This window comes from Entelurus aequoreus, linkage group LG26 (assembly GCF_033978785.1).
Source record: "Entelurus aequoreus isolate RoL-2023_Sb linkage group LG26, RoL_Eaeq_v1.1, whole genome shotgun sequence".
NCBI lineage: Eukaryota > Metazoa > Chordata > Actinopteri > Syngnathiformes > Syngnathidae > Entelurus > Entelurus aequoreus.
Window position 1 is genome coordinate 22,652,427 of NC_084756.1, and position 12,500 is coordinate 22,664,926.

The window sequence follows — 12,500 nt, forward strand, 5'->3', positions numbered from 1 at the left end:
CTGGCTAACAGGAAGTAATTTAAGGAATGCTAATTTAGAATCTTAATTTATAAAAAAATGTGGCAGTTGAGTTATTTTAAATATATATATATATATAATATGTTCGAAGCTTCGTAGCTATTTGTAACAGTGTCTTCTTTATAATTAAAAAGAAAATCAAGTCATGCGTCACAATACCTAAGCTGATCTTGTACGCAAGATCTAATAAAAATAATATCGGTCCAAAACGATATTTTCTCACGCAAGAATAAATGCTGTTTGAGACAACTGAATCTCTATGTCTGTTTTCTTGGTTGTGGTTATACAGTATATCTACATTAGTACATTTAAAGAAAGAAGTAAAGGAAAAACAATCATGATAGTGAAACATCTATCTGGGATATCAACCTGGAAAAAAACTACATTAACTCATGACTGCATTTAAAAATCATATTGTAAAAAAAATTTAATAAAAAAACAACTCCCTCATGATGAGACGAAAGAACATCTGATTTCCTGTCAAGTAGACAAATGAAATTAAGATTGTAAGTTTGTTTGGGAAAAGGGAGTGCATACAAGCACAAGGAGGCCATACAGCTGAACTATTTATCAGAAATTGTTCTGGGGGCCACATTTTCAGAAAGCAAACTTCTCCCTTCATTATTCTTATTTTCTATATAATATGTATTTGCACACACATATAATGGTACCTCGGTTTATGTTATTAATCTGTTCCAAAGGGTCCGTTCAAAAGCAAAACCAAAACCATTTTTCAAATAATACATATTGTAATTCCAATGAATCCATTCCAGACACCCAAAACCTTTAACTCAACAAAAAATGTATAGAGAAAAAAATGTTTTACCTGCAGAAAACAATGCATATGAATAATGAATATACTGGATAAATGAACATTTAACATCACATTTACCTTTATCAGAGACTTTACTTGGGGAAGAGAAACAGCTGGTAAGCACCAAATTATCCTTGAACACAAACAGAACAGCTTAACACGAGCAACTGACCTGAGAGAGAAGATCATGAAATCCCGGGGGGACTTGGCAACCTCCTGTTTGCCATGGCTAAAGAGACAGAAGTAGAGTACTATCACAAACCCTAATGGGCGATGTCAACACAGCATTGCTAAGTATGAGGTAATTAAGTTGGTCAACTTTGACATTCAACTTATACACGGAGATGGCGAGAAAGACACGAAAAGACGTGTGTGTGCCCATCTTATTTTTTATTTCTTATTTTTTCCTGCGTGAAGATTACTATTCATCTAAACAGGACGATATGAACATCCCATTGAGAGCAGACATTGTCCAGTAAGTGATTGTTTTATTATGTCCGTAGTTTGCATGTGTTGTTTAGCACGGTTTCTTAAAGGCCTACTGAAATGATTTTTTTAATTTAAACTGGGATAGCAGATCCATTCTATGTGTCATACTTGATCATTTCGCGATATTGCCATATTTTTGCTGAAAGGATTTAGTAGAGAACATCAACGATAAAGTTCGCAACTTTTGGTCGCTGATAAAAAAAAGCCTTGCCTATACCGGAAGTAGCGTGACGTCACAGGTTGAAAGGCTCCTCACATTTCCCCATTGTTTACAATGCAGCGAGAGCGATTCGGACCGAGAAAGCGACGATTACCCCATTAATTTGAGCGAGGATGAAAGATTCGTGGATGAGGTACGTGAGAGTGAAGGACTAGAGTGCAGTGCAGGACGTATCTTTTTTCGCTCTGACCGTAACTTAGGTACAAGGGTTCATTGGATTCCACACTTTCCCCTTTTTCTATTGTGGATCACGGATTTGTATTTTAAACCACCTCGGATACTATATCCTCTTGAAAATGAGAGTCGAGAACGCGAAATGGACATTCACAGTGACTTTTATCTCCACGACAATACATCGGCGAAGCTCTTTAGCTACGGAGCTAACGTGATAGCATCGTGCTTAAATGCAGATAGAAACAAAATAAATAAACCCCTGACTGGAAGGATAGACAGAAAATCAACAATACTATTAAACCATGGACATGTAAATACACGGTTAATGCTTTCCAGGCTGGCGAAGCTTAACAATGCTGTTGCTAACGAAGCCATTGAAGCTAACTTAGCAACGGGACCTCACAGAGCTATGCTAAAAACATTAGCTATCCACCTTCGCCAGCCCTCATCTGCTCATCAACACCCGTGCTCACCTGCGTTCCAGCGATCGACAGAGCGACGAAGGACCGGATCATAGATGCGGTCGGCGGCCCGGAGACGGAGGAAGTCAAGGTGAGGTCGGCGGCTAGCGCGTCTGCTATCCATCTCAAAGTCCTCCTGGTTGTGTTGCTGTAGTCCGCCGCTAATACACCGATCCCACCTACAACTTTCTTCTTTGCAGTCTTCATTGTTCATTAAACAAATTGCAAAAGATTCACCAACACAGATGTCCAGAATACTGTGGAATTTTGAGATGAAAACAGAGCTTTTTGTATTGGATTCAATGGGGTCCGAATACTTCCGTTTCAACGATTGACGTCACGCGCATACGTCATCATACCTAGACGTTTTCAACCGGAAGTTTAGCGGGAAATTTAAAATTGCACTTTATAAGTTAACCCGGCCGTATTGGCATGTGTTGCAATGTTAAGATTTCATCATTGATATATAAACTATCAGACTGCGTGGTCGGTAGTAGTGGCTTTCAGTAGGCCTTTAAACTAGTAGCTCATCCTCCATATAGTCAGACTCAAAAATATAAGGTACTGGATCATCAGTTGTCCCAAAGTAATAGTTGTGTTGTTGAAGGGAAAAGCCAAAGTTGCGATGCATCTGTGAAATTAATACTCCACTAATCAATGGGTAAATCATATTGGCCGATTAGTCCGTGCTTTGTTTTGTTTGTCTGCCGCTTCTAAAGAGGGTTCACTCTGCATCGGTCTTAGCACCTTTTAGGCGCTTTTGATCTTTGAGTGAACCCTATTGTCAGTCATCCACTCTCTTCGGCTCTGCGGGAGGAGGCGTGGCCGTTAGCAAAATCACACACACACAAGCTCCGCCTTGTACCGTAAACGACCCCATAGGCCAGGGGTGTCCAAACTTTTTCCACAAAGGGCCGCACACTGACGAGTCAAAGCATTCGGGGGCCGTTTTGATATTTTGTTTTGTAAAGAAAAAAAAGAATCTAATACAGACATAAATTTACAGACAAAACAATGTGTCTGCTTCGTATTAATTATAAATATTAAAATAAGCTACCATATTTGCTTATTATTATGCTTACATTTTTACTGTTCTTTTTTTGTCTGATTTTATTTTGACAATATGCCGCGGGCCAAAAAAACTTGACCTGCGGGCCGCAAATGGCCCCCGGGCCACACTTTGGACACCCCTGCCATAGGCCAATGCTAATCACGAATAGGCAGCTTGGAGGTCAGTAACAGCCAAATACAGACAGAGGGTGAGACACATCCCAAGAATGGCAAAAATAAGATCCAGGCCATTAACACCTGTACCCCACCTGTAATAGTACCGTGACCACTGACATCAAGACAAGATAGCTCCTTACGATGCATGGAGGGTTCCACCCCAATTCCAGCATCCTGAGGCTATAGACAATATTCAGGAGGAATCAATAGGCCTCCAGGAACACATGAAGAAGATGCCCCCGAGAGATGACCTGATAAGTGAACGCCTCAGGCTACAGAAGCCCAGTAAGAAGGCCTCATGGAAAGACAAGACCCTGCACGGCATGTACCACCTACAATTTGAAGAAAAGTCTGGACTAAAAGATGGCACAGAGGCACCAATCATGGCAGCACAAGAACAGGCCTTAAACACAAGATCAATAGAAGCTGCGTCCTATCACCACAGACAAGAAGCCCTAGAGACAGTGCAGGGTGTAGGATGCTGGCTGGCATGGCATACAACAAAAGTAGCAGGCATAGTGTACTGGAACATATGGACCAAATACGGACTGGAGGTCCCAGCTAAGTAAAGACGACAGGCACCACCCAAAAGTAGTTGAGAACAACCAGGCCGAGATCCCGTGGGACTGTCTGATCCATACTGACGAACTGGTGATGGATAACCACCCTGACTATATTGTCAAAAGTATTTGGCCACCTGCCTTGACTCACATATGAACTTGAAGTGCCATCCCATTCCTAACCCATAGGGTTCAATATGATGTCGGTCCACCTTTTGCAGCTATTACAGCTTCAACTCTTCTGGGAAGGCTGTCCACAAGGTTACGCAGTGTGTTTAAAGGAATTTTCGACCGTTCTTCCAAAAGCGCATTGGTGAGGTCACACACTGATGTTGGTCGAGAAGGCCTGGCTCTCAGTCTCCGTTGTAATTCATCCCAAAGGTGTTCTATTGGGTTCAGGTCAGGACTTTGTGCAGGCCAGTCAAGTTCATCCACACCAGACTATGTCATCCATGTCTTTATGGACTTTGCTTTGTCCACTGGTGCACAGTCATGTTGGAAGAGGAAGGGGCCCACTCCAAACTTTCCCCACAAGGTTGGGAGCATGGAATTGTCCAAAATGTTTTGGTATCCTGGAGCATTCAAAGTTCCTTTCACTGGAACTAAGGGGCCAAGCCCAACTCCTGAAAAACAACCCCACACCATAATTCCTCCTCCACCAAATTTCACACTCGGCACAATACAGTCCGAAATGTAGCGTTCTCCTGGCAACCTCCAAACCCAGACTGGTCCATCAGATTGTCAGATGGAAAAGCGTTATTCATCACTCCATAGAAGACGTCTCCACTGCTCTAGAGTCCAGTGGCGACGTGCTTTACACCACTGCATCCCACGCTTTGCATTGGACTTGGTGATGTATGGCTTAGATGCAAGTGCCCGGCCATGGAAACCCATTCAATGAAGCTCTCTGCGTACTGTACGTGGGCTAATTGGAAGGTCACATGAAGTTTGGAGCTCTGTAGCAACTGACTGTGCAGAAAGTCGGCGACCTCTTTGCACTATGCGCTACGTGGACCCCGCCCGACTTAAACAAATTGAAAAACGTATTCGGGTGTTACCATTTAGAGGTCAATTGTACGGAAAATGTACTGAACTGTGCAATCTACTAATAAAAGTTTCAATCAATCAATAAAAAAGCATCCGCTGACCCCTCTCTGTCAGTTTACGTGGTTTACCACTTGGTGGCTGAGTTGCTGTTGTTCCCAAAATCTTCCATTTTCTTACAATAAAGCCGACAGTTGACTTTGGAATATTTAGGAGCGAGGAAATTTCACGAGTGGATTTGTTGCACAGGTGGCATCCTATGACAGTTCCACGCTGGAAATCACTGAGAGCGGCCCATTCTTTCACAAATGTTTGTAGAAACAGTCTCCATGCCTAAGTGCTTGATTTTATACATCTGTGGCCGGGCCAAGTGATTAGGACACCTGATTCTGATCATTTTGATGGGTGGCTACATACTTTTGGCAATATAGTGTATCACCTAAGTAGAAAGCTCTGTCAGACCATGAAAACTCAAGTTGTAGGTTGACGCTGGTCAAAGATCATCTATTTGACATGAGCACTGGTGTTTTAAAGACTTTGTGCAAAAAGAAGAAGAAGATTAGGAGTCCTTAACAACAATAGCAAATGGAAAAAAAAGGTCATAACATTATACCTGTTGTACAAGAATAAGTGCATTCACGGAACAGTATTTGTGCATTTATTTCTTAATACTATTAGACATTTAATACTCTTTTAAGACTTTAAAGTGACAACCACAGACAGAACGAGCCTGCTGTCTTTCTTACAAAACCGGACTTAGAAAAGGATCCTGAATTCTCTACAGAAAGAAACAAACTACAGTACAACGTTTTAAGACAGGGTTTCAGTTGGCTTCCATACTTACCCACACTTAGTCATTTTGAGTGCATTCATATAACAATTACAGCAAATCTCAGGGCATTCAAATCGATCTCAACTAGACTGTTTGGTTTGTCTTAGAAGACCTTTCGCCTCTCATCCAAGTAGGCTTCAGTCCAGTTGCGATGGATTGAATGCCCTGAGATTACAATGACCTGGATGAATGACAATATCCATAGACAAATACTTTCAGTACACAGTTGCTGCAGCCGTGGATCCTAACCGCCTTCAGTCAATGCCATTTTGGCTACGTAGCGAAAGGCGAAGGACCAACTCCAGTGGTTGCAATTCACCATTAAAAGGAGAGAATAATTTACGCATTTCCGGAAAGTGCACAACGTTAGTCATTTAGTTAGGTCAGCATTACACTGTCAAAATTGCCGTCCTCTAAAACTAAGTATGCAATGAGTGTACATACTTGTGCTTCAAATACTGTATATTGAAGTGTAAGTAGGAAAGTGTGCCAATTGTAATACAGCCATGACGCCTTAATTCTGGAGTTTTCTAAATTGTGCACTTCCATACTTACATTTCAATATGTAAAGTATACTGCATACTCTTGAGCAGGCCTGGGCAATTATTTTGACTCGAGGGGCCAAATTTAGAGAAAAAATGTGTCTGGGGGCCGGTATATCTATTTTTAGGAACACTAATACAAAACCTCACAATTATGTCTGATTGAGTGCTAAAAACGTTTTGACAGACCGCCTTAAACGGAATGTAATTTTATATTTTTTTACTGAATGAAAATAAAGAACTGGGGATTTACAATATTAACTATGAAGGATAAAACACTGAATATTGACAACATATGAACGTTACACCCCCACTCGATCGACATATTTTACAATCAAGCGAAATGCAACAAACAGCGAAATATGAACACGAAGGGTAAGAAAACTCCACCTACTATCTGATATATCACTAAACTTTAGAACTTTGTTGTAAAAATCTCCTTCCACGTCTGTCCCTGACACCTGCATTTCAAGCTGGCCGCTCTGGAAACACTCTGTGGAAACGCTCCCCACCCACAGTGCTTGGTGCCTCGTCTGAGCTGCTGTTACTGAGATGACCATAGTAACTACTATATCATGCAAAAGCACAAATTCCAACCATTGAAATACTTAGTATAGTTCAAGACTTACGGTCATTAGAAAACATGACTGCACATCATAATGGCAGCTAAAGTTTACATCTTAAAGATGAAAAAAATTATTTGGGAATGTCCGGCGGGCCAGATTGAAAAGCTTAACGGGCCGCATGTGGCCCCCGGGCCTTAATTTGCCCAGGTCTGCTCTTGAGGGTGCCAATGTTGACAGTCTTTTGTTTCTTTTTAATGGTAAATTGCAGTAACTCACATCAGCCCCCTCCTTTTCCGCTACATGGCCAAGGTAACGTTGACCGGGGGCGGTTAGCTTAGTCTCCATCACTGCACACTCACCGTTTGACTGCAAAGTCCGACTACTTTTGCCATACTACTCAGTATGAACGCAGGTATGCACTCGAAACGCTAAGAGCGAATATGGAAGTGTGCCGATTGATACACCGGCTATGTTCCAAAATCGCACACTTCAAAATGTATCCTATGTAAAATGGTGTACGTAGTTCCTGATGGCGCCACTGTTGACTGTCACGGATACATTACAGTGTTTGCGCACTTACCAGAAATGTTGTCGATATTTATCCGCGTCACCTTCGCTCCTTTTTAATTGTGAATTGCAACCACTGGAGTTAGTCCCTCCACTTCCGCTACATAGTCAAGCGTGGTTAGTTCTATCGAGTTGAGTGCAACACCTTTATTCTGACGCCGCAGCTACAGTATGCACTCAAAATATTCAGTCCAAGTACGGAAGTGCGAGAATGGAAACAGCCTTGTGGAATGAGAACACTTAAAAATGGCGTCAGGACAGTTGGGTTGTAACGGGAAAAGGTTTCCTATGTTTTTTTACCTGTTGTTGCGTTTATGGCTAAAAAAATACATTTGATGAATTATTACGACCGTTGCTGCTTTCGGCCTGCTCTTTGTCACCACATTAGGTTTGCATAATCGTGATAAAGAAGTCTCACCTGATACATTCATAGTCCATGAGATGTCGAACAATAAAACCACATAAAAACACTTAAATAGTTCTGTCATCACTTTCTAACAGCTCAAATTAAAACTCTCCTACCTCTGCTCGCTTTGCGTGGAAAGCGCTTCCTTTTCAATTAAATAGTGTGGGTAAAGGTAGTGTTTGATTCCCGCTGATCTCCCGACAGTCTCATAGGAGAGACAGGAAGCCGTTATTATCTGTAGAGTCCTGCTGGTCCGACTTGGCCGCCCGCGAGCTTTTGCTGGGATTGGGCGTGGTGGAATACTTGGGCGGGTACCTGATGAAGAGGCGGTCCTCCTCCTTCTTGATCCACCTGAGGAGCTTGGTGATGACCGTGATAGCGCAGGCCTTGGTCACTAGGGGACTGAAGCAGGTGTACAGCTCGAACTTGCTTGTCACCTGCAGGGCAGAAATGGACAAGTGCATTTAAAGTACCCACACAGCTTTAAACCCCCTCGTGATGGATCATTGTCGTTTCCGTGGCAACCATCCGTCATCTACTTTAGTTGCCTGTAATGGCAGTCACCTCTTGAATTAGTCACAGCACCAGTCAAAAGTTTGGGGACAGGTTTGCGTCATTTACAGCTCCAAACTTTTGACTAGAGCTGTATGTTTTGGTTGTTTTCAAAGGAAGGTATGTTTGTTCTGCAAGTAAAGTTCGCTCGGTCAAGTGTGAACATGATCACCTCACCAAAACAAGTGGACTGAGACTGCTTGAGAGATGGGTCCGGGTTCACTTGCAAGTAAAAGGCTCCTAATTTTGCTGCTGACGTATTCGATAATATAATGCGTTATATCGAGCGTAAATTCAGTTGTGTTAGTTTGTCGAAACTATTATTAATCTACTTGCTAATTTACTGTTAATATCTAGTTACTTTTTGTTGTAACATGGCTCTACCTACACTACTGTTCAAATGTGATGAACATTGGATACTTTACTGTTTGGATACTTTACATTTTGGGTGATACTACAAACTTGGGTATCGATATAATACCAAGTAGCTACAGGGTCAGTATTGGTCATATTGTACCAATGCCGATACCGATATATACAATTTTCAAGCTCATTGAATGATTCCATTTTTGATCACAATTATAATCAGACAAAAACACAGGATGTCAGTGTAACAATATCAATTAGGTATTTAAACTATTTCCTACAATTGTCTCTGATTTCAATAATATGTTTATGTTTTGTTTTTGTTTTTTACAAATTTTGTAAAAAACAAAAACAAAAAATTTGGTGGTGATAAAAAATATCAATCTAATCAATGTAGTATTGATACTATACTATATTTGGTATCGTTACTGTCGATATATGTATTTCTGTACCCAGCTTTGTTCGCATTTGGAAGCTCTACCTTAGCGGTGGTTATAGCATTATTATAGCATAATTATAGCATTATCAAATCAACTTTATTTACAAAGCACATTTAAAATTTACCACAGGGGTAGCCAAAGTGCTGTACAATAGGCAGGTTAAAAGATAACAAGAAAAACGAGCAAACACAACACAACAAACAGAGCACGATAAAAAAAATAATAATGTATAAATAACAGTATGTTTAGTTTTTGCTTGCAAACATAATAATATTGGATTTTTTTATATTTAGTGATAGCCTATTAACAAGAATATATCATAGCTAGTTCTCATCCTTCAGTGATATATGATACTACCATTTTTTTAATTTAATCTATTTATTCCCACAATGTAAACAGTACAAAAGGTAACATTGTGAAAATACATAGAGACAAGAAATGAGTAATGAGAAATACGTAATAAGAAGTAAGTGCATGTGAGAAAAGAAACCTAAAAAGTGCTTATGCAAGGTTCTTATCTAAAGCAAACAAACAAAATAAAACATAGTATGTATGAAAAAAAACAAAACAAGTAGTCTACCTTGTGTGGATTTAGTCGAGGTGTGTGTGTGTGTGTGAGGAAGTATAAGGTAGGAACAAATGGAGAATGTTGATTCATCAGGCTGGCCCTTAATCTATGTTTAAAGTTACTGAGTGAAGATGAGGAGTTTGCAATACATGAGTAAAAACACCCCTGTGTGTAATGGAAAACTGGCTAAGAGTGATACGGCCAAAGATAGGATGGAGATTATCAGTTTGTCTGGTATTATGATCATGACCTTGCGAATTGGTCTTAAAATAATATTTGAAAAGGTGTAGGAAGTGTATTAGGGAGGTAAGTACATTTATAGATAAAACAAAAGGACTGAACTGTGTTGATATCATAAATAAATAGTGCATTTAGTTTCCTAAACGGAGGAGCAGATGGAGCCAAATAGTTAGAGGAGGTAGCTATTCTTACAAATGTATTTTGCATAATGAATAATGTGTGTAAATTTAATGGATATGTACTAGCCCAGACAATATTGCAATAGATAAGATATGGATAAATTAAACTGTAATAAAGAGTTAAGAGGCATGCCTGATGAACCAAACCCCTGATTCTTCTGATGATACCAAGCGATCTTGACACTTTGTTGGTTACTGAACACATGTGTTCTGTCCCTGACCATTTTTTATCGACTAGGATACCCAGAAATTTGGTACATGAAACTTGACTAATTTCAATTACTCCAATAGAAATCTTAGCACTCTGTTTACAGTATGTTTAGTTTTTGCTTGCAAAAACAATAAAATTTGATTTTTTTTTATATTTAGTGATAGCCTATTAACAAGAAACCATTCAGATAGCACGGCTCACCATGAAGGTGAGGATTGCTGATTTAGAAGCAGCTTTGCACTGTGGATGGACATTAGCTGCTAGCTCCCTAGCCAGGGCGGTACATTGCGTTGAGGACACGAGTTGCTTGCCGCTGCCAAGTATGCGAGACACAGCTAGAATGTGTTATCAACATGCATTATCATGATATATTGATAGAGATATATTGATATTATTAAAAGCTCTATCCTCAGCCAAATGTGTATAATTTATAGTCTACATCGCACAACTTTATGTGAAATATATATACAGTAAATGATGAATGAAATGATTCATCAACATTTAACATTATTTTGTTAGCAAAGACGATGGTGAGTGTAGAGGGAGAAGATGAGGAGAGTACCACTCATACGGCACCTTTGTACTTAGCTACAAGTTATTTTTTTAACTCAATAGTGTTTCTCACCTTCTTTGTTAAAGTGCTCGCACATTTTGCAGTCCTGATTTAAAGGCCTACTGAAATAAAATTTTCTTATTTAAACGGGGATAGCAGGTCCATTCTATGTGTCATACTTGATCATTTCGCGATATTGCCATATTTTTGCTGAAAGGATTTAGTACAGAACATCGACGATAAAGTTCACAACTTTTGGTCGCTGATAAAAAAGCCTTGCCTGTGACGGAAGTAGCGTGACGTCACAGGTTGTGGAGCGCCTCACATCTGCACATTGTTTACAATCATGGCCAGCAGCAGCGAGAGCGATTCGGACCGAGAAAGCGACGATTACCCCATTAATTTGAGCGAGGATGAAAGATTTGTGGATGAGGAAAGTGAGCGTGAAGGACTAGAGTGCAGTGGAAGCGATTCAGATAGGGAAGATGTTGTGAGAGGCGGGTGGGACCTGATATTCAGCTGGGAATGACTAAAACAGTAAATAAACACAAGACTTATATATACTCTATTAGCCACAACACAACCAGGTTTATATTTAATATGCCACAAATTAATCCCCATAACAAACACCTCCCCCCTCCCGTCCATATAACCCACCAATACAAATCAAACGCCCGCACAACACACTCAATCCCACAGCCCAAAGTACCGTTCAACTCCGTAAAGTTCATACAGCACATATATTTCTCCAAAGTTACGTACGTGACATGCACATCGCGGCACGCACGTACGGGAAAGTGATCAAATGTTTGGAAGCCAAAGCTGCGTACTCATGGTAGCGCGTCTGCTATCCAAGTCAAAGTCCTCCTGGTTGTGTTGCTGTAGCCAGCCGCTAATACACCGATCCCACCTACAGCTTTCTGCTTTGCTGTCTTCATTGTTCATTAAACAAATTGCAAAAGATTCACCAACACAGATGTCCAGAATACTGTGGAATTTTGCGATGAAAACAGACGATTTAATAGCTGGCCACAATGGTGTCCCTATATGTCCGCACAATCCGTGACGTCACGCGCAAACGTCATCATACCGAGACGTTTTCAGCAGAATATTTCGCGGGACATTTAAAATTGCACTTTACTAATCTAACCCGGCCGTATTGGCATGTGTTGCAATGTTAGTATTTCATCATTGATATATAAACTATCAGACTGCGTGGTCGGTAGTAGTGGCTTTCAGTAGGCCTTTAAAGAAAGCTAATAAATATATCCATTTCATTTGTCATTCCTATGTTTATTGCATTGTTTTATTCATATAAAATGGTTATTATTCTCTACAGCAGGCCTGGGCAATTATTTTTGACTCGGGGGCCACATTTTAGCGAAAAAAAAGTGCCAGGGCCCGGTATATCTATTTTTAGGAACACTAATACAAAACCTCACAATGTCTGATTGAATGCTAAAAACGTTAT

The 12,500-nt window shown here is 40.4% G+C and overlaps 2 protein-coding genes across 5 annotated transcripts in view; one reads left to right on the plus strand and one right to left on the minus strand.

The window, feature by feature from the left end:
- brpf3a (bromodomain and PHD finger containing, 3a) overlaps positions 1–260 on the plus strand; it is a 21,107-nt gene extending 20,847 nt beyond the window's left edge. For all 4 annotated transcript variants that reach the window (XM_062037876.1, XM_062037877.1, XM_062037874.1 and 1 more), the window contains exon 13: positions 1–260. This exon is cut by the window's left edge and continues 742 nt beyond it. The gene's annotated coding sequence lies outside the window, so the exon portion shown is untranslated.
- Positions 261–5,648: 5,388 nt separating this feature from the next.
- Positions 5,649–12,500, minus strand: part of mon1bb (MON1 secretory trafficking family member Bb) — a 16,141-nt gene continuing 9,289 nt past the window's right edge. The window contains exon 6 of the mRNA XM_062037670.1: positions 5,649–8,357. Within this exon, the coding sequence (XP_061893654.1) occupies positions 8,127–8,357 (231 nt within the window). The 3' untranslated portion in view covers positions 5,649–8,126. The remainder of the gene's footprint in view (positions 8,358–12,500) is intronic.